Source organism: Nakaseomyces glabratus, chromosome I (genome assembly GCF_010111755.1).
Source record: "Nakaseomyces glabratus chromosome I, complete sequence".
NCBI classification, from domain to species: domain Eukaryota; kingdom Fungi; phylum Ascomycota; class Saccharomycetes; order Saccharomycetales; family Saccharomycetaceae; genus Nakaseomyces; species Nakaseomyces glabratus.
Window position 1 is genome coordinate 1079938 of NC_088959.1, and position 25847 is coordinate 1105784.

The 25847-nt window shown below is 36.1% G+C and overlaps 11 protein-coding genes and 1 non-coding gene across 12 annotated transcripts; 3 read left to right on the top strand and 9 right to left on the bottom strand.

The window, feature by feature from the left end:
• Positions 1-116: 116 nt before the first annotated feature.
• Positions 117-1076, bottom strand: GVI51_I10373 (uncharacterized protein; the record flags this gene model as incomplete). Its single annotated transcript, XM_447700.1, has 1 exon — positions 117-1076. One exon carries the CDS (start codon positions 1074-1076, stop codon positions 117-119), a length of 960 nt encoding a protein of 319 aa, XP_447700.1.
• A 528-nt stretch (positions 1077-1604) lies between these two features.
• Positions 1605-2240, bottom strand: GVI51_I10395 (uncharacterized protein; the record flags this gene model as incomplete). The annotated part of the gene is made up of 1 exon (XM_447701.1): positions 1605-2240. One exon carries the CDS (start codon positions 2238-2240, stop codon positions 1605-1607), a length of 636 nt encoding a protein of 211 aa, XP_447701.1.
• Positions 2241-2906: 666 nt separating this feature from the next.
• VSB1 (Vsb1p) lies at positions 2907-6119 on the bottom strand (the record flags this gene model as incomplete). The annotated part of the gene is made up of 1 exon (XM_447702.1): positions 2907-6119. The coding sequence occupies one exon, from the start codon at positions 6117-6119 to the stop codon at positions 2907-2909; it is 3213 nt and encodes a 1070-aa protein (XP_447702.1).
• Positions 6120-7118: 999 nt separating this feature from the next.
• On the bottom strand, positions 7119-8843 carry ASN2 (asparagine synthase (glutamine-hydrolyzing) 2; the record flags this gene model as incomplete). Its single annotated transcript, XM_447703.1, has 1 exon — positions 7119-8843. The coding sequence occupies one exon, from the start codon at positions 8841-8843 to the stop codon at positions 7119-7121; it is 1725 nt and encodes a 574-aa protein (XP_447703.1).
• A 1874-nt stretch (positions 8844-10717) lies between these two features.
• NOC4 (ribosome biosynthesis protein NOC4) lies at positions 10718-12385 on the top strand (the record flags this gene model as incomplete). The annotated part of the gene is made up of 1 exon (XM_447704.1): positions 10718-12385. One exon carries the CDS (start codon positions 10718-10720, stop codon positions 12383-12385), a length of 1668 nt encoding a protein of 555 aa, XP_447704.1.
• Positions 12386-12517: 132 nt separating this feature from the next.
• Positions 12518-12591, bottom strand: tI(AAU)3. The gene has a single exon. It is a non-coding gene; the product is annotated as a tRNA-Ile (tRNA).
• Positions 12592-12948: 357 nt separating this feature from the next.
• On the bottom strand, positions 12949-14160 carry GVI51_I10505 (uncharacterized protein; the record flags this gene model as incomplete). The annotated part of the gene is made up of 1 exon (XM_447706.1): positions 12949-14160. The coding sequence occupies one exon, from the start codon at positions 14158-14160 to the stop codon at positions 12949-12951; it is 1212 nt and encodes a 403-aa protein (XP_447706.1).
• Positions 14161-17134: 2974 nt separating this feature from the next.
• Positions 17135-18571, top strand: GVI51_I10527 (ammonium transporter; the record flags this gene model as incomplete). Its single annotated transcript, XM_447707.1, has 1 exon — positions 17135-18571. One exon carries the CDS (start codon positions 17135-17137, stop codon positions 18569-18571), a length of 1437 nt encoding a protein of 478 aa, XP_447707.1.
• Positions 18572-19287: 716 nt separating this feature from the next.
• On the bottom strand, positions 19288-20046 carry MCM1 (the record flags this gene model as incomplete). Its single annotated transcript, XM_447708.1, has 1 exon — positions 19288-20046. One exon carries the CDS (start codon positions 20044-20046, stop codon positions 19288-19290), a length of 759 nt encoding a protein of 252 aa, XP_447708.1.
• Positions 20047-21004: 958 nt separating this feature from the next.
• On the bottom strand, positions 21005-22012 carry ARG3 (ornithine carbamoyltransferase; the record flags this gene model as incomplete). The annotated part of the gene is made up of 1 exon (XM_447709.2): positions 21005-22012. One exon carries the CDS (start codon positions 22010-22012, stop codon positions 21005-21007), a length of 1008 nt encoding a protein of 335 aa, XP_447709.2.
• Positions 22013-23492: 1480 nt separating this feature from the next.
• On the bottom strand, positions 23493-24197 carry UBS1 (Ubs1p; the record flags this gene model as incomplete). Its single annotated transcript, XM_447710.1, has 1 exon — positions 23493-24197. The coding sequence occupies one exon, from the start codon at positions 24195-24197 to the stop codon at positions 23493-23495; it is 705 nt and encodes a 234-aa protein (XP_447710.1).
• A 1097-nt stretch (positions 24198-25294) lies between these two features.
• Positions 25295-25846, top strand: ARL1 (Arf family GTPase ARL1; the record flags this gene model as incomplete). The annotated part of the gene is made up of 1 exon (XM_447711.1): positions 25295-25846. One exon carries the CDS (start codon positions 25295-25297, stop codon positions 25844-25846), a length of 552 nt encoding a protein of 183 aa, XP_447711.1.
• Between the last annotated feature and the right edge of the window lies 1 nt (position 25847).

Below are 25847 nucleotides of genomic sequence, written 5' to 3' on the forward strand. Positions count from 1 at the left end.
ATAGAATGTCTGCATTAAAGAAACTTTCTGTCTTATAGTATTAAAAAATGTAATTTAACCGATTGAATCATACTCTAGATGCATGATTTCGAACTCCTTTACTAATTTAGGTTACCTTATTCAATATCATATTCGTAACGCAGTTCTTCTTTTGGATTACTAGTTGAATATAATGAGATGTCCTGATCTGAGGAATAAATTATTCTTTCAATAAATGTAGCTTTCGTTTTGCTCTTATCTACAAGCAACACAATCTGTGACCGTGTTCCATAATACTGACCAGCAGTTAAAGGAGACCCGATTTCCTCATGTGGCGGTGTTAATAAAGGTTGAACATAAATAGTTTCTTTCGTTACCCCTAGACTTTTAACTAAGTCAAATTCTTCAGTTATCTTATCGAGAATGAGATTTGTAGATGCCAATTTGAAACAATTCTCAATAACATCTTCCTTCCCAAGATTTGTATTTGTCTTCACGAATTCTTCCATGATCTGCTTACCTTTTTTTATTTTCCCCCATTCTTCAGGGCCTGAATTGATGTCTTGAGACTGCAAATGAAGTTTATCGTGAATATTATTAGATATTACCAAGTAACCTTTTCCAGGTTTGCTGAATAAAGGGTGTGTATTTCCTAATGAGTCAATTAAGGCGTAACGACCTTCTTTAAAGTCGCCGTAAAATAAGTTGAAATCCCCTGTTCTCTTGATATCTGGGTAACACTTACAAAACTTTGCGTATGTATCCCAGTCTTCAAAATTGCCCTGCCTATCATTTAAAAAGACAAAAGGTAAAGCACCACGAGACCTCTCTCCAATCATGCGCTTCATATCAAGTTCATCACATATTCTCAAGTTTAATACAGTCGCAACTCTTCCCTTTCTATTAACACCGGTCCACGTCCCAAAAGTATCATTGGATTGTCCAGCACCAATACGTGCTAGATCATATGGTGAGAGAATAAAATCATCATTATGCCAACAAGTTGAGTGCGTCTTTCTCTCTAAAAATTCATCTCTATTAGAGATCATTATAAGTTCATAGTCAGGATGCTCTCTAGTAGCAAAGAGTATACACATACTTCCTCTGAAACCAAAAATGCCAAAATTATAACTACCAAATTTAAATCTAGATTGCCTTAATCAGATGAAAATGAAATGAGCAATACTACCGTACACGCGGAAATAATGCAAGTCCGAAACCACTTCCTGTATAGCCTCTTTTTCTTCTCAGTGACAGTATACCAGAACTCGAACCTTTGAATTATGACGATTAAATAGCTCTATCGAATCTAATCCTCCTCAAACTACTGCATTAACTATCCCCTCCATCACCAAATTATTATGCTCATCGCTTTCATTTCATTTTTCTTAGTTTGAAAATTAAGGCATCCCTTTGTCGGCTTTTATTTTCAAAAACTCCCCGTGAAATAATATAGCTGCACCGAAATATTCTAGTAGACCTCATTTGATCAGGTTGACAATTGGGGCATCTCATCGTACTGGAATAATATATGGTATTCCGGTGAAATTCTATTAAAAATATTTACATGATTATTCTGACCATTTACTTGCCAAGAGTCCTGTCTGCAGATACAATTACACGCCCTAATCAAACATTCTATGAAAAAAACCCTTGATGCCTTTTTCAGATTTGTGTTTTTGGTACTTAGCAATTTCTTTCTTGTTTCTTTCAACTGCCATGTTGATCTTCTGTGCGATATCACTAACTTCTGATTTGTTACTTTGTGATTTCGATATACTCTTGTCCTTTGAGCTTAAATCGCTATTTCTAGATACTTGTGTACTTTTCCGCTTTAACGTCTCTAATGTTTTCATTTTAACTAGACCTGTATCTGTCTCTAGTCTGTACTCTTCCGGAAACTGATTAGTTCCCGTAGTGGTCAATGGGGCATTATAATCCGGAATAGCCTTACGTTGCATATCCAGCCCTTTCGCTTTAAGAGATTCAATTGTTTCTGAGTTACCGGCAACAGCGTTTTGTGTAACAACTTTCTCGATAGCCAAAGAGTCCAATTTCTTCAATGTTGCACCACTATGCTTCGAAGTTGCATCGTCCATATATGTGCCTTGCGATGCATTTGTAGCTTTTCTACTGAGATTCTCATTCTTGGTATGCTCTAGTCCAGTAAATGGCTCTGGTTTATATGAATCTACTGATGAGAAAGAGGAGATGTCCTCCACTTCATAATCTGTATCACTAGTGGTGCCGTTATAGGACATTCGTATGTTTTTCAGTTAGTGCTGGACTTACAATGAAAAGTATAGTTCAGTAATAGAAATTTGTGAATGAAAAAACTAATACTCAAAACTTGCTAGATGTAGTATTTAAAGGAAAGATATTTAGTGGCCCATTGAATTAACTTTCAACCAGTCCTCAAGGAAGAAAGAAACCATCACTATAACAATGAAATTGAACCTAACAATGCAGGATATATAATCATTTGACATTCAAACAATGGCAGAATTCACAAAAATATTCTTCTGGCCAGTGAAATCAGGAAGACTTAACCGTTTGACGTATTTTTCCCAAATTCAGTTGTTGTCGGACCTTTTCTGAGTCTTTCATTATTTGTTCTGACACTCACCGATCAAAAGTGACTGCTAAGAAAAAGAAAACACCACTAAAATAAGATAAGGAGCATCCACAATTTGAAATGGGACTTTGAAAAATAATATTATGTCATACTACTAGGTAATAGCCGTTGATTGGAAGTACTGTACATCTTACATTTGACATAATTGACATAATTAACATAATATCATACTGGTAAGTTAAAAACGTTTCAGTACTATAGATAAGTAAGGTAAATGCAGTAAGTATATAAACATGCCTTTATAATTTTCATACTTCCAAACAAGAAGTAATGAAATGCCTTTTTTTTGCTATCAGGCACTCACTAGAGTGTACCCTAGTAATTCTTTGAATCGAGTGTCTCTTATTGCCAGAATTAAAAGAACCAATTCTGTATATAGAACAATGTTATCCATTTTCATTATTTCCATGCTTTTCTCATCTATTATCCACAAGATAGTGTCAGTCTCAACTTGAACTCTCAAGTTCTGATTAATGTTCTCATTATCGCGTTTGCTTAAGATTTTCCCATAACAGGTACCATTGGATAGTGTTTCATATACAGAACCTGCAGGTAGGTTGTATATAACCTTAAGTATACCTGCATCCACAAGGAAGAAGAAGTTGTTATTATGAAGAAATGTAGTATTAGCAGTAAAAACTTTCCTCGTGAAATAAGGGCACAATTGTTTCCAAAACTCAACTTCATCTGTTCTCTTCTCTGTATCCATTGAAACAATGTTAGGTCTATAAAGTTTTAGCGCAAATAATAGGACTTTTAATAATGGATCAGGTATTTTAAGTTTGGTGTCAATCTCAGTGGAGATTTGTTGCTCATTACTAAATGCCTGTTGTGCCGCTGAAACAAGTTGGTAATTTCTAGGTGTATTATTAGATAAAGACATCAAATTTTGCATCAGCGAGCTCGTGGGTCCTTGATTTTTATTAGTTTGATCATACCTTCTCAATTGATTTCCTATGGCAGCATTAATGTTTTTAGAACGTCTTTGCAGCTTATTTCTAGCCTTCTCTCTTAATTCTTTGTATTGATATAAAAATTCATTCTCACACCATTCAAGAGCGCTGTTTAAGTCATTAAATAACTCAATATCTTGTAGTAAACCAACTTGATTGAAAACATGATAAATTCTATCACTTTCTCTAATCGTAGAAATAATCAACTTAATTCGCTTGGCTTCAGTGTACCTTTTGATTCTATTAAAGCCTTCTGCTGCCGAATAATCTATATTATCCGCATTGATGTTTTTGAAATCCAATATCAAAAACTTAATTCTGTGTTTTGAAACATCATTATCACTGATCTCCAGCAACCTTTCTATTTTTTCTTCTATTGATATTATTGTGCCAAAAAATAAAATATTTTGCAGTTTCAAAACATAAATCTGCTCTCCAATTTGACTTAGAAATCTCGTTTGAGTGAAGTCTCTATATACTGTACTTTTAGCAACAGTTCCATCGAATTCACCATTGACAGTTTGCAATTTTGTACTATCGACCAAAAAGGAGAAACAGGCAATTAATATACCAACGACTATACCCAGAACAAAATCAAAGATACCCATAGTCAAGACAATTATTCCAATAGTGGCATACTCAAATGTAGTGACCTTGCCAAATGGGTCTATCATGGCTTCGACAAGCAATTCGTAACCCAGTAAAAATATCAACGATCCAACAATACATATAGGAATAAATGAAATTATCACTGGGCCAATAACCATTACCATAATAGTCAACACAATCAACACATAACCGGCAATCGCGGAATCTGCGCCAGCTCTGATAAACAGAACACTATTAGTATAGACAAGGTAGTTTTGCACAGAACCAAACAAACCACTAAAAAAGTTAGAGTAGCCGTGTGCAATCAGCTCTTTGTCCACATCATATTTATCCATCTGTAACGACATTGCCAATGCAGGGACATTAATTGGAACATGAAGGATACCAAAAAAAGTAAGAGCTAACATAGTTGGAATTTGTTTAACAACTAATGACCAATGTGCTTTACCAATATCAAAATACCTATAATGATCATACCACTTACTAGAAACCTCAGGAGCGGGAAAGATCCAACCAGTTTTTCTAAGTTGATGTAACGAAAGATTTGGTGCGATTGCAACAACAAAATGGAAAAGGATTAGGGTTATGATATAAAAGCTAGGTAATACCAATGAATTCTTAAAGCACTTTTGAGTAACGATAAGAATTATTGTCAAAATTGTAGGCAACAACCATTTGAATAGCATCGAACTATCCAAAAATAATTTAGTTAAAAATGGAATGGAATACTCAAATTTAGCAATTCTAGTTGTGACTTCAAGACCAGTGATGATCAAGAAATAACCGACGCCTCCAATACAACCGATTAAAATATGCCTTGGAAAGAATCCCACAATCTTACCTAATCTCAATTTCCCTAAGAGATAAAATGTCAACCCTGTGATCACAGAGCTTATAACATAGCAAAAAATCGTTGTCGTTATAATTTCATCATCTCTTCCAGGAAGCGCTTGACTAATGGCCAGAGCCATTGTATGATAAAAGGGAGTGATTTCTATCATTTCACTTCCAATACCTGAAGGAAAACTGGACCAACCACTCGAGTAGATGAATTGTGAAATAATGGTAGAGATATAAAACATCGAGATACCTGTAGGCCCCAACTGGGCGAATATAGGTTCGGTAATTGGGAATATAATCATACCATAAGATAAAGCATCCAAGATATTCAACAGAAGGCCTAAAATTGCAGCTGGCATGTAATTAGTGACCCTTTTTAGTGTCATCCACGCTTTTGCTGTAGTACTAGTTGGCATTTGTCTAAAGCCTGCTGATGGCACGACAGTAATAGATTGATAGGTCGATTCTTGTTCATAATTACTGGTGGCACTCAGAAAATTCTCCTCAGGCGAGACTGAACCATAGTTATCATTATTCGAGGATGAAGGTGTTAACAGGGCAACTGTCTGCTGTTCAAGTTCTGGATCAGTCGCTCGCTTCAAATTTATACTAACAGGAGTCTTATTGTCAGTAATTAGATCGTTATCTAAATCCCTTCTATTCCTTAAATCTAACTCTTCTTCCTGAGCTTCATCAAGTAAATTCAAATATTCTTTTAAACTAGAAGGTGACTCACCTATCGTTCCGTCATCAAACTCTTCAGCAATGGCAGCAGTTTGTCTATGCAATTTGTTTTGCTCATGGATCGCTCTTGACCCAAATTTATTACTAACCGGTAAAGTATTTCGCTCGCCTCCCTGAGGTAACGAAGAGCCTAAAATTCCGCTGACATATGATCTCCCTAGGAAAGTATTTGTATCATTATTTGGTATCCCAACATTTTTGGTATTCGGCCTTGCGTTAACGTTCAAGCTGTTGCTTTCATTTAATCTATCAATGCTGCCATCACGATTTCCCTCAGGATATTGCAACCCCAGAGAAACCGATATAGACTCTGAGATTGATAAAATGCTATTTTTCCTTCTTTGTTGTGGACTCTTCATTGTTCCGCTTAATACCTCTTCGATTAATTATTGTATATGCTAATGCAAAAGTATGAAATTATTCCAGTAGTTAAAAATGCAATATTGACATCAGACACAACGGTATTTTGATATCTTTGTTACTTATCTGCCGTCAAAACTCCACACCCAATGTTCTTCAAATAGAAGGAGTGCAGTCTAGTAGAAATTAAATGAGTTTTTATATAATATTGTCGCTGCTTATTGTTTTATTATCGACAAACACTAATCGCTCTCTGGCATAAGGAAGTATATGTTAAACTTGAATAGCCAGGATAGAATTGTCATAGTAATTGAACAAATCAAAAAGTCAAAAAAAAGATAAGTTACTGATAAGAATTGAAGCTTTGGACATCACTTCTTTTGACAATTCCAACTTCTTTTTTCTAGCGTTGCTTGGCTCCCTGCCCCCATTTATCTAAGGCGATGCCTTGTCTCTATTAATTAGTCATCTGGAAAATTTCAGACAGCAAGCTAATCAGTGTGTTGCAAAGTCAATTTGAAAAAACAAACTGTGTCCTATCTTGAGATAAATAGTGATAAATTATGTGTTCTATGCATCATTTGTACGTATTATAATCTACTGCATATGCGATGTTCCATAGGCATACAGTTAACGGAAGTGCCAGTCACTTAAAAGCAGGAAGATGAAGATCTGCCAGTATGACAGCATCAACATCAGCCCTACTATATAATTACCAATTCCTGATCTCACCATATACAACTCATGTATAACAGTCATCAAGTTGAATATTTGTTGTCAGAACATTGTTTTGCACTATTTGAAGATAGTGTGCCATATGTGAAAAGGAAGAATAACAAAATTAATATCTCCTTTAGCTCGAGTTATTATGTATCCGATTAATCCTACAAATCTCTATTAAGTGAACTAAAAAAAGAACCACTTTAGGCCCAACTATTAAACTTTAGCTATATTTTCCAAGATACACCTTTTTAGTTTTTCTTTTTACAGAGTAATGCTTAAGCAGTAACGTGTTGTTCGTGGATCTTGGCGTATCTACCAGAAGGATCTTCAGCACAGCCCCAGTCGGCCTTTGGAATCCATCTCATGACAGTAGAAGCAGCAGTCTTTTGTGGGAAAAGAGCATCAAACTTCAATCTGTACCAGTAAGCTTCCTTAGTAGTTGGGATATCTTCACCCCATTCAATCTTAGGGTTAGAGAACATAGTGTCAGAGATGACTCTTTCAGCAGTGTCCTTCAAACCGTCGATCCAGGAGTAACCAACACCATCAGAGAATTGTTCCTTTTGTCTCCATAGAATTTCTTCTGGCAAGTATGGTTTTACGTCTGGCTCATCAGATGTGTCGAAAGCCTTTCTCAGGATGTACTTCTCGATACGGCCGGCTGATTGGTCGATCATCTTGTCCTTAGGGTCAATGTTCATACATAATTGCAAGAACTCCTTATCCAAGAATGGAACACGAGCTTCTAGACCCCAAGCCATGGTAGACTTGTTGGCTCTTAGACAGTCTGCCAAGTGTAGGTTCTTTACACGCTTAACAGACTCAATATGGAATTCAGTAGCAGATGGAGCTTGAGCGAAATATAGATAACCACCGAAGATTTCATCAGAACCTTCACCAGACAAAACCATCTTCACACCTTGAGCTTTGATCTTTCTAGATAGCAAGAACATTGGAGTGGAAGCTCTGATGGTGGTGACATCGTAAGTTTCCAAGTGGTAGATGACATCATCCAAGGCATCTAGACCTTCTTGTAGAGTGAATGTGTGTTCGTGGTGAATAGAGCCAATGAATTTAGCAACCTTTCTGGCAGCTTGTAGATCTGGCGCATTTGGAAGACCAATTGCGAAAGAATGCAGACGAGACCAACCAGCAGTATGTAGGTGACCTTGGTTATCAATACCGGCCAGTTGCTTGGAAGCGGAGGCGTCGTTGTCAGCAGCGTCGTTTTCCTCGTTAGCTTTTTCGGTTTCACGAGCAGCGATAGATGCAATTAGGGAAGAGTCCAAACCACCGGACAAAAGAACACCGTATGGGACTTCAGCCATCAGTCTCTTTCTGACAGCCTTTTCTAGAGATTCTCTGATATCCTTGAAGTTAACTGGAGTAGTTGGAATACGGGACTCATCGATCCAGTCTGGAGTGAAGTATCTGGTGATTTGATCGGTCTTAGAGTCATAGACGTGACCTGGTGGGAAGGCAGTGATCTCGTCACAGTCATCTGTCAGACACTTCAATTCAGAAGCGAAGAAAACAGTCTTTGGAGAAGAAGAACAACGACCCATGTACAAGGTAGTGATACCGACTGGATCTCTTGCAGCTACAATTCTGTCTTGCTTAGCATCGTACAGACACCAAGCGAACATACCGTCCAAGTATTTTGGAGCATCGATGTCGTGTTCCAAGTAAGCTGGGATGATAGGTTCACAGTCACTTAGAGTCTTGAACTTGTAATCTGGGAATTGTTCTCTTAGCTGAATGTGGTTGTAAATTTCACCGTTGACACACAAGGTGTAGTCACCATCTTCACTGGTGATTGGTTGAGCACCGGAATCCAAACCAACAATGGCCAATCTTTCATGGACCATGATAGTGGAGTTCTTGACAACGTTACCCGACCAATCTGGACCACGGTGTCTAATTCTCTTAGATAGTTGAAGAGCCTTTGGCTTGAAAGCATGCACATCTTGGTGCTTGTAAGCTGCAAAAATACCACACATATTAGTATGCTATTGTAGTACAAGTATTTTTTTGTAATGTGATTAGTTTTACTAAATCTAAAAAAAAGTATTTCTTAAGCAAAATGGCAATATTTTAAAATGAGAGTATACACAAGGAAATGTTCTTGATAATCAACCGATCATCACCCAGTATTATATACTTTCCATTCGATTGCTTGATTTGCTTCGAGACTTTCTCATGGCACTAACAAATTTTTTTTTTCACCTTTAATCAGTCACTTGAACGGACACCGAGGCTCTCTTCATGTAGAGTCACTTTCCTGCGCAGCTTTGATTGCTAAATGGGCAATGAATTTTTTCTAAAAAACTGAAAAAAAAAATCCAAAAATCGATGAGTAATTTGCGGATTTTGAAGAGTTTTTATGAAATATTGTCAACAGTGAGACACGAATACGTAGAAACACACCCAGACGGACGCTGCTCTGCTCTTCGATTAGCAGAATTTCTTTTCGAGATGGGACAGTTACTTGTAGAAAGCTGGTGGCAAATTGAAAAAGAAAACAAAGAATAGTAGTAAAGATCGGAATTACATAGCCTGAAAAAAACAGGAGCAGTATAGATTTGCTAGCTGTTTTATCCGATCTTATCCCACATCTAACACCAGATGTGTTCTATGCTAGCGAAATGTGCTTGTGCTTATTACATGCCGTGCTACTCTTCGGTACTTGTAATATTTGCGGGATGCAATACCATATAGGGTTCCTCTGAAGGATTGAGGTACAGCTTCTTGGTACCTGTCTTAGTTTACCCTTCCTTTTTATCTTGGGAAACACCATGTTTCCCAAGTATTTCATTACTTTATACCTTGAGTAAAATTTCACTTTGGGTATGTAGCACTAAATAGCTTTGGCTACTTGAATAATCTTATTAGAACTAAATTACAAATTAGTGCCTTGCGGGACATATAAAATTTGACACTATCAAATAAATTTGACAGTACCCATTGTAGTTGAGATTGTCGATTTCTTGGAACTATCATGCAATCACAAATGAAGAAAATGGGATGTTACTTATTACTCTACTCTACCTTCCATCGCTAAGATGCGACATAACTGAGCTTCGACACCGCATTATGCCAATGTACAATTTTTGCCTCCTCATAGCAATTGTAATAACCGCTTTGACAAAAGACTACTTATTTACATAACAGACCAGGATATATATTAAGTCGTTGATAAACATCGACATACTAAAATCAAGATGTAGAGACCTTCTCAAGCATTGTTATTTTTCTATTCCATTTCAATTTCTAGCATCATTTCGTAGATTAACTGAAATAGAAAAAAAAAAGAATCAGAATTTTCTAGTAGCGTCCAGAAAACTAGCTCCTCGAAAGAAACTAGGGATGTAACAAGAAATAAGGTCTGCGTTGGTACCGCTTTCTCCATTAAAACCTCACGATAGGATCGCAAGAAGAATTGTTCGAATAGGATTCACGCAAATAATTTCATCGTCTTCTTAATAAACTTGGAAGGTCATTGGTTATATTAAGAAAGAAGGTAAAAAAAACACTTTGTAAAAAAAAGTAAAAGTGAATTCAGGACAAAAGTTAAAAAACATTGAACCAAATCATTCTTCCTTTTATATCCTGCTTGGAAGTTCTCACTTCGACGGCCTTGCACTGTGAAGTAAAAAAAAGTTCCAAAAAATTTTTCAAAAATTGCGATGAGCTTTCGTATGAAAAAATTTATATTGCGATGAGATGAGTTACAGTTTGAGAATTTTAATGATATATTATCAATTAGGTCTTTAAATCTTGATATCAGACCACATATTATTAACAATATTTAATTGTGATTGGAGGTAGGGACTAAAAGATTAGAGTCAAATTTATCATAGACAAAGGGATACAAATGCTGACAATAGAGGAAACCAAGAAAATCACAAAGAAGATCACCGCTAGTGATGATAGGAAGGACTATAATTCTATAGTGAAACTAGTCCAGTCTTTAAAGTTTGAAGAATCTGTTGATCTAGAAGATGAAAAAACAGAAGCAAGTTTGAGATTTTTAGTTGTGGCATTGTTTCAAATATTCAAGAAACTGTTTAGCAAGAATGAGCTCTCGTTGCATGTTAAAAAACCTGAGATACTTGAATTCAATAAGTGGTGTAGGAAAATATATGAATCATTCAAAAACAATTTACTAAAAATTATATCAAAAGTTGAATTTGAGTGCTCATTAACTTTGGATTGTTTAGATGTCTACATGCAGCTGCTTGAACAAGAGTCAATACACTTTGCATCATCCAAAGATGCCACATATTTCCCAAACAAATCATTCAGAAAACTAATTAAAGCCCTATTTGACTCAAATCTAAAAGAGTTTGAGTTAGACCCCAAGACTGGAGAATCACAAAGCCCCTTAATCACAGAATTCACCGAGAAATATTTTAAAGAGTTTGTTGACGTTCAATTCTACTTTTTATCTGAATTTCTTGACTTACAAGAGAGCAAGGAGCTACATGCAAGCTCACACATCGCAGCCAAATGGCTAGCTATTGTCAACCATGATAGATACTTAACTAATGGTGATGTTGAACTAGAGATATTTGTATCCAATCCTCCTCAAGCAATTGAGTCTGAGTCTAAATTCAAATCTAACCTTGAAAAAAATTGGTTACTATTACTGAATAGCGAACTTTCCATTAGCCAATATAAAACCATTCTTCTAATACTTCATAGAAGAGTGGTGCCTTATTTACAAAATCCGACGAAATTGATGGATTTCTTAACCGATTCATATAATCTCCAAAGCTCCAAAACAATTAATGCTGATGCTGTTCCAATACTGGCCTTAAATGGTTTATTTGAGTTGATCAAGTCTTCAGGTTTAGAATACCCTAATTTTTATGGAAAACTTTATCAGCTGCTCACTCCAGACCTGATGCATGTGAAGTATAGATCAAGGTTTTTCAGACTAATGGATATTTTCTTATCATCTACACATTTATCAGCTCATTTGGTTGCCTCCTTCATAAAAAAATTAGCAAGGCTCTCTATATCCGCCCCACCTGGAGCAATCGTCACAGTATTGCCATTTATCTACAATCTACTAAAAAGACACCCAAGTTGTATGATAATGATACATGACCCAGCATTTGTTTCCAACCCCTTCCATACACCGGATCAGCGTAAAGCCTTAGCTGAACTTCAAACAAACTTTAAAGATCCATTTGATGCTGCTGCAGTAGATCCAGAGCAAACGCATGCAATGGAATCTTCATTATGGGAGTTAAAAACCCTAATGGACCACTACCATCCAAATGTAGCAACTCTGGCAAAAATCTTCTCGCAACAATTTAAGAAGATGCATTATAATATGGAGGATTTCCTTGACTGGAGTTATGATACGTTACTGGAGGCTGAAGCTTCAAGAAGATTAAAAGTTTTACCAACTTTAGAATTTGAAGAATTTCCCTCACTACTTCAAAATCCTGGAACAAATAATACGGATGAAGACAACTTAGAGAACGATGCTTTTCTACCCGGTAGTGGGTATTTAAGCGGTATTGCATGGTAGTCTATAGCACATAGAATAATATATACATTTTTAAAACATCTATTAATACTGGCATATTCACAAACTTAATGACAAAAATATCTATATATTTTACAAGCACATGTTGCGAGAGGCAAAAAGACAAAAAAGTAATGGTCTCTAGCGGGATCGAACCGCTGATCCCCGCGTTATTAGCACGGTGCCTTAACCAACTGGGCCAAGAGACCATTTTATTGTTGTATACCATCTGGAAAGTTAGAAGTACATGTATTAAGATTATATATTTTGGCAGAAAATGTTTGCGATCATCACCGCATGGAAGATTGCGGATTTTGCAACATAAAATACAACGAAATATGAATAATTAACATGATACCAAAGTTAGGAACAGGATGTTGTTGCAACATAATTGTCATTATATGCATATTATTCGAGAAATTGAGATATAATCACATCATGATTTCCAATATTTTATAACCTATTATTTAAAAGTTAACGAGTAGTCAATTAACCGCTTCAAAACACCTTGAATGTAGAAATAATGTTATGATGGCAAAAGATTTATTATGCTTCATGCAATTGCGCTAAAAATATTCATCATGTCCAATAGATAGAGCTGTGTCCTCAATAAGTTCATTTTGATCAGATATTTTCCACGATATACTTTTCAAATTCATAATAATGGCCTTCGGTAAATCTCTGATCAACATATCTTCATCCTCAATTGGCTCTTGAAATGAGTATAATTGATTAGTTTTCTCATACCTGTAACTCAGAAGCAGGAAAAGGGGCAAAATTAGGTCGTTAAGAACATTCAATAGAAGTGGTCTTAAAGGGTCATTGGAATTATCCTTGTTGAACGTTACTTTTAATGATTTTAAGGTGGAATTAAAATCCACAGTTTTTTCCTTTTTGAACACATTTTTCAATTTACCCAAGCTAGCAGCTTTCAGGTTTTTCTTATGCCCATCAAACACCATAATAGAATCCAAAGAGCTTTGTAGATCTGTTGTTTTCATAATACTTCTCGTTAAATATTTTCTTGATAACTTCAAAAAGCCCATCGCGTGTCCTACATTATTTGCTTCATATTGCTCCAATGACACCAATAAGTATATTAAAACTTTTATAAAATCGACATTGTAAGAGTTAATAATAGTAATGGGCAATGTATTGGATGAGTGTTTGCCAAGAATGGCAACCATTGTTTCTAATGCACTGATACACATTCTTGAGTACAGAGTTATGTTATTTGAACTCAAAATATTCTGCGTTAAGTCATTAGAGTGATCCAAGTCGAGGATGGAATCTTTGTACAAATTGGATCGCAGTTTTGTTATAGCTACTAAAACTACACTAAGCTGTTGTAGTACGCCCATTTCGTTAGTATATCTTAGTAGATATTGATACAGTTCTTCATCTCCATGTAGCCAATCAGTTGACTTGAGGAATAGTAGTATTCCAATTGCGCGTTTCAAGTAGTCACTGGCAGTTGTCCATAGGTCCGTCCTTCCAGCTGTATATGCCACAGTCATAGATTCTAGAACCATTTTCTCATATGCAATAGCGATATTTAACGTAGTGATTGTTAATTCATGGTCGATGCCTTTTGTTGCTTTAAATCTCAGTAGTAACTGAATATAACTGAATAGTTTTGCCAGCACATTATCAGGGGCGCTGGCACTCGTTATCAATTCTATAACATCTTGTCTAGCAACATTAAGTTCAATGTTGGGTGTGCTGAAACCTGTGTTGTAACAAATATACTGGTTTGATGTAGCTGTAGTTTTACTCATTATGCAGAAAGATCAAAGCCAAAAACCCAGGATAAAATAATGAAAGATAGCAGATAATAATCAATTAAGGGATATAAAAATGCTAACGATCGAACACCAACAATTCTAACTTGACTATCATATAAGTAGGCTATAGTTTTCTTTACTGAATGGAGCTTCAACTTCTATACAGCTTTAACCAGAAAAAAAACAGGGAAAGCAAACAAATGCCTAGCTCTTTGGACAAACGTAGTTGCAATTGATTTTTTTTTTGATCAGTATGATGGTAATGGTAAGAACAGCAAACGTATTTGCAAGACGCACTTTTTGTTGCTCCGAGAATCGATAAATCAATGAGATAAGATTTAATCAATTGAGATTAAACAAAAATCATGTGGATTTTGAAAGTCAGATGAGATGTAGACAGATCATCAACGGACTCTGATAGCTATTTTCTACGCTTTTAGCAATCGCGAGATTAAAACCTCTGTGAAGTCGCATGCCAAACCAAGGTGATAAATATCCAGAGGGATCAAACAAGGCAATACAACTCCAATTCCATACAGGTGTATCACATGATCAGAAAAATAGAAATTAAAAAAACTACAACATTGTACGAAAATGACATGTGATAATACGTATGAAAGAGCAATCTAGAGTCAACTTCTAGTTTCCTTTTGGTTCTTCTGGGTGGAGTCTCTCTCTACACCAATCATCTAGCTGTCTCTGCTAGTGTATGTGTTAGTGTATATGTTAGTGTATGTGTGGGTGTGCATGTTATTAGGGCAACAAAATAGTACGTGCGAAGGGTTGTGAGGTATTTTAAGCACAGGAGACTGTTTGCGTTGTTGCTTCAAACATGGGTAAAGTGATGAGAACACTATTATCCTTATCAAGCATATTAGTTCCCGATTTGTCAATAAACAAGGGATAGATAAGATAAGATAGGAGATACTACTCCGCCCACTTGTTATGTTTTGACTCTGAGAATTTTTATTGTTTGATTACCCAAAACGGTAAGATAACACTCTAGACGCATCTAAGCCAATAGATAAGCCTATAGATATGTGAAACCTTGGATAGAAAGAAGTCAGAAAGGATTACCATTTCTAGTGGTTCCCCGGCGGATGAGGAAGGAAGACGAAATAACGCCATCAAAAGGCATCGGCCAATAAGATGCCCACGATAATTGGAAATAGCAAGACAATAGAAACTGACGAAAAACCTGGAGCACATCAATGCGGGTCACAATATACCCCGTACAGACTAAATTATTCCCCCGAACCTCTAGCACATACTCTCCTCATCAGCCGAACATGAACATACGCCAGTACAACGCCTTTGGAAACAATAAAAAAAAGAAATAAAGATAAGATAAGTAAAACTGATAAGATCGAATATCTATTCTCCAGCTAATATACGGGGACTACTCTGTAGGCTGACTTGTATCAATGGCATTGAATCGTCAGACGCAAAGAAACTGCACAGCACGGAGCATCCTTAGTAGGAACTGCCAGTAGAAAGACCTGGAGACGAGACAAAGAAGAAATATGCTATTCTAGAAGGAGGAGAAGAAGGGGGGGAATCGCTTGAAGATCTTGCCATCCTAAGAAACACACGCGAGAAGGAAAAAGAAGGATCCCATGAGAAGAAAGTCAAAAAAAAAAAAATAGGTCAGAGAAAAGTCCGTGAACAGATAGTAACACATACACATAAACATACAAAAGAAGAAAAAAAACCGCAAACAAAACACGCAGGGAATGGAGACTGTACAAAATCCAAACGTGTTTTTACGGAAGAAATATCAAAGGGGAGAAAAAGGTCGCACAAGAGATTAGTCCAAAAAAACCTCGCTAGTAAGGGTCCATCCATCATCATGCTTAGATAGATGTACCTATTTTTGCTAGAAATCGCTGCAGTTCAGTATAGAAGCTTTACAGAGCACTACAAGGCCCGTATCAGGAAAGCTTGGACTCTCCCTGCAGTTGTGCTGTGGACAATGTTCATGAAATCATTGGAAGATCGACTTTTCTTTGCTACACACATCTTTACATCAAAAGCACGTAGAGAGCAAACAGACGTAGCAAGAAAAACTGATCTTCCCAGCCATCTCCCTGAAGCACACGGGCAGTGAAAAGAATGCCCGGGCAGTACACTGCACAGTACACTGGACAGCAAGTGAGACTGAGAACTCTAAAGGAACTTAGGAGAACGACAGCTCTTAATCGCAACTAGCACCTTTTGCCCACTTTACACTCAGATAATCGCTGAGGGGATTCAGACTATACTTTCTGCACAGATTTCGAAAAATGGGAAATCCTCCCCCTCATATGGACTTGATGAGCTGTGTTGAGTCTCTCTACCTTTGTTAGTCAACTACTTGTGTTGCAGCTGATAGTGGAAAAAAAAATAAATGAAATGGAATAATATGGCTAAACTACTTTCGATTTTGAACCAGGCAAACTTGTATTGCTCCCATAAAGACAAAATAAACTGGAGATTGAAGAAGAACTAAAGGTATCAATATCTAACAATTTTAGGAAGAAACTTCATGTGCAGAATATAGTTCTAGTGCGATAATTAGCCAGCTATTGCGGTGGGAATCAAGATAATATTCTTGATGGGAAGAAAATAAGACCCAAAAAAAAAGAAACTCCAGTAATTTGGAAAATCTTTATTCAAAGCCTATATATACTTATTATATATATGCAGATGATCATAGCTGGACATATAATTAGTGTTATACACAACACAGCACTCCCAATTTAATAAATTATAGAATTCTTTAAACAGTTCTTTTTAGGACTGATACTTTTAACCTAACCTAAGATTATATCAGAATAGCCACAATTATACAATTAGCTACTATCCTACAAACGTTCCAAGAACATAAACGACTATATCAAAACCAATTATAAAATAATAGGAAACTGTTATACAAAAGTGATTCAACTAATTCGATTTTATCTAATAGATTAATTATTTTTTGTCTGCGATGGCTAGAGGAGATGGATATGTATGGACAGAGACATATGATCCTGCGACAGTTGCTTTTATCATACTAGGTGCCGCGCTGGTATTCTTTATGGTTCCAGGTTTAGGATTTTTATACTCAGGACTGGCGAGAAGAAAGTCTGCCTTAGCACTGATATGGGCTGTACTGATGGCAACACTGGTTGGCATGCTCCAATGGTATTTTTGGGGTTATTCTCTTGCATTTTCAAAGACAGCTCCAAACAACAAATTCATTGGAAATTTGGATTCTTTTGGTTTCAGAAACGTCTATGGGAAGACATCAGAAGATTCAACGTACCCGGAAATTGCATTTGCATCTTTCCAGATGATGTTCTTATGTGTCACAGTAAGCATTATTGCTGGTGCTACCGCTGAAAGAGGTAAACTTCTTCCACATATGGTGTTTCTCTTTATTTTTGCAACACTAGTTTATTGTCCTATCACGTACTGGATATGGGCTCCAGGTGGATGGTGTTATAAATGGGGTGTTTTGGATTGGGCTGGGGGTGGCCCAGTCGAAATTGTTAGTGCTGTTGCTGGGTTTGTTTATTCATACTTCCTTGGAAGACGTAGAGAGAATTTACTTATCAACTTCAGACCACATAATGTTTCCATGGTCACTTTAGGTACTTCAATTCTATGGTTTGGCTGGCTGCTTTTCAATGCAGCAACATCTTTGACACCTAATTTACGCTCTGCATACGCATTTATGAATACAAACATCAGTGCTGTTACAGGTGGTATGACATGGTGTCTACTGGATTATAGGTCGGAGAAAAAGTGGTCGACTGTGGGTTTATGTTCCGGGATCATCTGTGGTCTAGTTGCTGCAACCCCCAGTTCAGGTTGTATCACATTATATGGATCATTAATACAAGGCATTATTTCAGGCGTAGTTTGTAACTTCGCTACTAAGATCAAGTACTACTTAAAGGTCGATGATGCTATGGATCTGTTGGCGGAGCACGGTGTTGCTGGTATAGTAGGCTTGATATTTAACGCTTTATTCGCAGCAGACTGGGTTATTGGAATGGATGGAGCTACAAAGCATAGAGGTGGCTGGATCACACACAACTACAGACAAATGTACAAACAAATCGCATATATTGGTGCTGTTGCTGGATATACAGCTGTAGTGACTGCTTTGATATGCATAGTCATAGACAATATACCAGGATTAAGACTTAGAGCATCTGAAGAAGCTGAGGCTCTTGGTATGGATGAAGATCAAATTGGTGAATTTGCATACGATTATGTCGAAGTTAGAAGAGATTATTACTTATGGGGTGTTGATAACGACAACAATAGTGCAGATAACACCGATGGAAATGCTGATGATCAATCAGTTACAGGTTCATCAACAGCAGCCACCAATGAAGGTCACGATATAGAAAAGGTTCCAGCTGGACCACAATAGTAAAATTGCATCGTAGGAATACAATTAATTTACCTTGCATCTCGAAGTCAGGGTATTAAATAGTCATTCATTTTAGTCACTTGCCAATATTCATTAATTTATGTTTTATTTCAGTTCAATTATTTTCCTTTTATTTAATATGAGGAGTTAACTCTCTAATTTTTCCCGATGCTTGCACATTAATGTAGCAAGTAATCCTTCCACAATCTACATGGGTGCTTATATTTATACATTTCCTTTATTAACATCTCTGCAAATAAGTTACACATAATTCATTTCTTTTTGATATTAATACATATATTACATCAGAAATATCTGTTTTGTGATCTACTATTACTTTTTATTTGCACTAAATCCAACTTTTCTGTCTAAATATGTTATGTTAGCAGTACATTTTATGATATCTGTAACATTTTATCCTATTCTTTAACGTGATTCATAACTATGTATTTTTGGTATTCAATATTTGAGCCTGTCATTTTATTATAAATATCTGAAACGATGCTACGTTATTTTGTTTCGGATCAAACCAATAATAACTTAACGGTACCTCAATTACTATCCATATCACAATAAAAAAAATAAATTTCTTCTCGAAATTAGATGTGTATATATAGCTAACCTACTGCATAAACTTCATTCATTGTAATAAAACCCTCAAGAAGTGCATCTATTAATTCAACCAGAATCTATGACACTTTGGAGGAAATAGGGTGTTAGCTAGTGTCTTGAAAGTATTGCTGATATGTCGGATCCTGATGATCTTGTCCTTTCATATATTGTTGGCCCATATCACCCATTGCAATGTTAGGGTAAGGGTTATGATTCTGCGGGAGTGCCTGATGATCCAGAGTTTGATTTGAATGCTGAGGCTGTTGCAATAAATTCTGGTTTTGCAACTGTTGCTGGTTGTCTAACATTTGATTGTGTACAGCGTTTTGTCTTAAGTGATGTGGAAGATCAGTTTGTGAGTTACTTCCCAGATCTGGATTACCATTTTGAGTATCACCATGATCTTCATCTTGCTCTTCTTCGTCATCTTCTTCACCATCTTCGTCAGGAGCATTTAGACACGCTTGGATCAGATTTCTTCCCTCCTGTTGGGTTACTATAGGCTCAAACTTTGGGGTACTGAATGTATACACTAGACCGGTTTCTGATACAATCAATAATAACACTTGTGTGCCTGTCAATACTGACAACTCAAAAGCCTTTTTCATAATACCATGTTTTCTCTTTGAAAACGTCACATGCCTTCTAGTTTTGTTTTCAATGAACTTGATTTCAATTTTTCTTCTATCCTTTGGAGTACTAGTATTTTCAAAACTTGTACCATTGTTACTTTTAGGTTCAGCTGACATCTCATTTAAAACAGAATTAGACCCAGAAACGGATCCCGTCATGGAACCATCGTCATCTATATCATCGACTTTGTCTTCCATATTATTCCCATTTATATCTTCCTTGTCAGACATTCTCAACTATTTCAGTCTTTAAATTCTTTTAGCAATATTACGGGTGGCTTGATCTACCTGCTCGATTCCTTGTACTTCGTAAGCTATTTTTCGTTGCTGCACAGAGGTGTTGGAATATACGCAAAAAAAAATCTGTGAATAACAACCGTGTTTAACAAAATTCTTGATAACAAATCAGTCGCAGTGTACCAGTTAGAAGTATTTCCTTTTCCTTACAGAATGCGATCCTCTAGCTCTTTGTTGGCTATTTACTTTTTCCCTAACCAAACAATTCACGTATTGCCATATAATGCTATTCAGAATGCAGGTTTACAGTAATAAAGACCCTGAAGCAATAAAATACAGCTCTTAAGTTATGAAATATAAGCACTAATATGCGTAAGAACTACCAATTTCCTAATCTGTTATGGAGACTCAACCTAATAAACCCAATTAAGAAATTACATTAATGAAAAATAATGGCATCAAATTCCTAAAATGGTTAAATCTCAAAATCTCAACGAAAAAAAAAAAAATTGACAAAAATCATCTCTGCAAAGGTTCAGAATGGCCACGGTGATGACAAAAAATCAAGAAACGCAAAGATGGTTGCTACGATCTGTTTTCTAGGAAAAGTACCTTGCATAAACACTAATAATGTGATGTCATCACTTTAGCACACACAAATGGATGAAACCAACAAGTGTACGTTGATCACTATATCATAGCATCCCAAATACATACTCTGTGTGAACAGGTCTTTGAGCTTAAGCCACTGTTGAACCTATGCCGTTGGTTTCTCGGTGGTTCACAGCATAAAATATCTGATAATTATAATTATGACCAAAATGTATTATTAACTCAAAAAATATAGAGATTTATAAAGGAAAAAATTTGAAATGAAATGCAATGCAGAACTTGTAGAAATTATGATACAAAGCCCAGTGGGAGCGAAATTATTGTCTTTTCTTTAAGAAATTTATTTGCAAGCGTTAAAATCGCCCTTATGTACCACGAACACATCAATAGCAGCCATGGCAGCATATAGTCTGTTTTCAGCTTCATCAAAAACTATTGAGTGGTCACCATAAAATATGTCATCAGTGACTTCTTCGTGATGTCTTGGCAGACAATGCATGAACTTAAAGTTAGGTGCGGCAACGGAGGCATGTTCTTGGCTAACCTGGAACCCTTGGAATTGCTTTAGTTTGGCCTCCTTAGCAAATTCTTCACCCATAGACACGAAAGTGTCTGTCACAAGAACATGTGCACCAACCGATGCATGTTTTGAATCGTGAGTAACTTCAATCTGTGTACCGTTCTTAGCACAAATCTTTTTTGCTGCGTTCATGATCTCCGGATCCATTTCAATACCTGGCGGAGTAGCTATGGAAACATCCATACCAAGCTTTAAACAAGCAATGGCCATATCATTGATAACGTTATTAGAGTCACCGATCCAAGTGATTTTAAGCTTGTTCTTGGTGTAGTCAAGATGCTCTTTAATAGTTAGCATATCACAAATTGCTTGCAAAGGATGATATGTGTCACACAGAGAGTTGATAATAGGAACAGAAGAGTGCTGACATAGCAATTGGATATCTTCATGCTTGTTCACACGTGCGAAAATGCACGAAACCATAGAAGACACAACCTTAGCGGTATCATAAAATGATTCGTTGACACCCAGTTGGATATCTTCTTTACCTAAAAACATAGGTTGAGCACCAAAAAATGTAGAGGCTCCTTCTGTTGAAATTCTAGTTCTAGTGGATCTCTTGGTGAAGATCATTGCAATAGTTCTGCCCAGCAGCTTTAAATGTTGTTCTTGAAATTCTTCAGTGTTACCAGACTTGAATATTTTCTTGAAATGCTCTGCCCTGTTTACAAGGATTTCAAATTCTTCATCCGATAGATCTTTAATAGACACCAAGTGACGGATTTTGCTATTGGAGTTCATAGAATAGGATTCAGTAGGTTGAGTCATTGTAATATTTTATCTAATGGTTGATTTTAATGCAAAGAAAATTGAACAAAAGTTATCTAATAACTTCTCGAGTGATGAATTGATGTTATGTGTATCTATAACAGAAAATAGAATGGTAAATAGAAATAACTTTTAACAGCAGAATGATTCAATCTAAAACTACAAATGTACACTGATCCTTATATATCTCAAACTACTCGTCAATACCTTCCGTTAATTACCACTAACTGTGTATGCTCGGTGATGGCCAATATCGACAATGAGCCATACTCGTCTCGGGCGTCACATTTTATGGCAATCGGTAGCGAATAGGCCTTAATGCTACTACAAATAAAAGGGAAACATCTGGCGAGGTTGATCCTTTCCTCCAAAGGAATGCCGTTGTGTAACGTCAAAGGCAAAAACACGTAAAGACAATACAGTTATGGCTTCCTCTCAACGTGGGGGGCCGTGAAATTGAACAGAAATGAATGACTCTCTCTCTCTCTCTCTCTCTCTCTCTCTCTCTGACAGGTGTAGCGAGGGAAAAAAAAAGGAACTTACAAGAAATGGCTATAATCTCTACTTTATCTCTATTTGGAAAGATTTAGCGAAATATCAGTTCTGCCTTCCATAAAATGTCATACTGAGATAGTAATGTTAAAGGAAATAGTTAGCGAATGCATGCTATCATGTCATATATTCACCTTGCCTCTTACATAGTTGACGACCATACAAGACTTCCCTCGCTTCCACTTGCTTTCATTTCATTATTTGTACTTAATAAGGTACTCAGATAGAGTTCTTATCAGTAGTTGGGAACCTTAAAGAACACTCTAGGCCTTTGGTTTCTCATACTAATGAATGGCCTCATACTAGCCCTAGATGTTCGTTCAAATTTTTGACACAAAATAGTCTTGGCTATCACTATCACCATCACTATCACTATCTTGGCGGTAACAGTCCCAGAATAGCGATATATTCGATCATTCAATTGCTTTTTACTTTTTGGTCCAGCTTGGCTTAACAGTACTGTTTGACAGTACAATACTTCATTCACAAGGACCTGTGATTTTGAGAAATTTGTGTATCCGTGAACTTTAATTCTACTAATTATTCTCACACAAAAAGAAACAAACAGACTTATATTGAGCTGCTAGTCTTTCAAGAAATAGAAAGTTTTACATCGCACACTAGCAGATCAACATGAAGCTGTAGTCGAGTCACGTAACTTTTAATATCAATACCATTCTAATGAAGGTTTGATTTTCTCATATATGTAACTATCTATGAATTTCCTTCATAGCAACTGAATATAAAATTTAAAACAAACGTAAAGTGTAAATTGAAATATATTCTATATACATTATAACATCCTGATATCTTGATGACTAATTATAAAATGACGATGATGCTATAAATGTTGAAGATATTAATTGAAAACTATGCAAGGTGTGAGAAACACATGGACAATAATCAAATACAAAAATAAAATAGAAACTTAACATCTTCTTCTCTTTAGAGATGACTGCATTTCTTCAATGATTTCACCACCGTGTTTATGAGACGGTCTACTATCACATGCCAAAAAGTTATGTGTGAGACCGTTCGAAGGAGGAATTCCTTTATTAAATCCAAAGTAGAAAGAATCATCCATTGGTTTAGTTGTAGAACAGTTCGAAGAATTTTGACTTTGTATGGCATTTAATTTATGCCGGTAACTCCTTACAAGATCATAATCTCCTTCTTGTAATAATCCACAAAGTTCTGGAAACACTCTAACAAAATCCTTGCAAACTATCCTATTCCAGGAATAGCACAATCTTGAATTTATTTGTGTATTGTTATTCATCAAAGTATCAGTAGTTCTAAAAAACATTCCCCATATGTGATCAATAAGTTTTACAAAGCCATGCTCTAAGAGTAGTAAGTTTTGAAGATGAGTTAATGATACATTCCTGTTTATAGGCAATTTGTTATTTGGGGTAAGACATTTCATGACAATGATGCTGTTATCATTCTCTGGTTGATGCAGATAAAGTAATATGTACAGTTCATGACCGGTTTGTTTGAAATCCCGAAGTACCACATGCCAAACAAACATATTTGAATCATGGGGCTTCATATAAAAAAGTGCCTCATCTTGCCTCACCGTTCTATTATAATGCTTCCACTCTCTTAAAAGTCGCCTTGTTGCTATCCTCATCCTATTATTCTACGACTCTGTTAGTACTTCCAGTACAATTATTCAAAGAAATAGTGTCTATGTGTTAGTCTCTTCTTGAAAATGAGATGAATTTAACAAATGATTTGGTAGTATAGTGGTCTCTTTTCCAGACCGACTCTGTATGTTCGTTAAACTTAAAGATGAACTCTTATACTATTCCAGATAGTCTTGTTTCTATTTCAAATTCCCTAAATCTTTTGAATAAGCAGGGAGGGAGTCAGATGCTTTATTATATTCAATACTAATTTATTCTGAATAAGTAGAAAGTCCAACCAGCTAGATAATACTAGTTATTATACTTTTATCTTGTTTGTTATTATTTAAATTTTTGATCACTAAGTAACTTAATTTTTTAAATTTTCTTAGAAAGCTAATGAAGAAGCTAGAAATTTTATCGTTTTTCCATTTGGAGAGCCAGCAATATAACTACAAGAGTTTAAAAAGTGCAAGGATAGATTCATATAGGAAGAACACAACGCGTAGCATTTGAGCTTTTGTAGCCACACAAGACTGTGCTGCAAAAATATCTGGTTAATAACAGATGGAAAGTTACAAAATATTGAAACTCAGATGTTAATATACTATAGTACTTTTTGTCACTTATTCTCAGCAATAGTAAGGCCGTTAATCTGATTGATAAAGATTTTGATCAGGATTTCTTTCTACAGGATCGAAAAAGGAGATCGATATGAACTCTCTATCTTTGCAAGCTATAATTGCGGCAAACCTTGTTACAATCCTATCTTTTGTAGTCGATCTTAATTTGTCCAATATTATATGATATGCACTCGTTGACGTATCGTCGCTGGTAACTGAAAAATTCTTGGGATCAACAATAGGAAGATGTGCAAGCAAAGGAAAATCTGAAAGCTGAAAGAAGTAGAAGACAAAGTTGAATTAAATAATGTTTTTAGTAAAAGGGATGTATATTTCTTGGCGTCCCTAACATTCGCTCTCGATATTCTGTTAGTTGCTCGGTTGTGGATTTATACTGAATTTTGAAATAAGTATCTTCTACTGTACAAAGGATCAAATCAGCACATAGCAAAACTTATTCATAAAAAGACTAACACAAAATGGGAAATTTCTTCAGTTCAATGTTTGATAGGCTGTGGGGGATCAACAAAGAATTACGTATCCTGATCCTGGGACTTGATGGTGCTGGTAAGACTACCATATTATATAGATTACAGATTGGAGAAGTCGTCACAACAAAGCCAACGATCGGTTTTAATGTGGAGACACTGACATACAAGAATTTAAAGCTAAATGTATGGGATCTGGGTGGCCAAACTAGTATTAGGCCATATTGGAGATGTTATTATGCAGATACAGCGGCAGTTATATTTGTCGTGGATTCTACCGATAAAGATCGTATGTCTACCGCGTCGAAAGAATTGCATCTAATGCTACAGGAAGAAGAATTGCAAGACGCCGCATTGTTAGTATTTGCTAACAAGCAGGATCAACCAGGTGCACTGACTGCTAGTGAGGTGTCTAAAGAATTAAACTTAGTAGAGTTGAAAGATAGAAGTTGGTCTATAGTTGCTTCTAGTGCTATAAAAGGTGAAGGTATCACTGAAGGTCTTGATTGGCTAATTGATGTTATCAAGGATGAGCAATTATGAA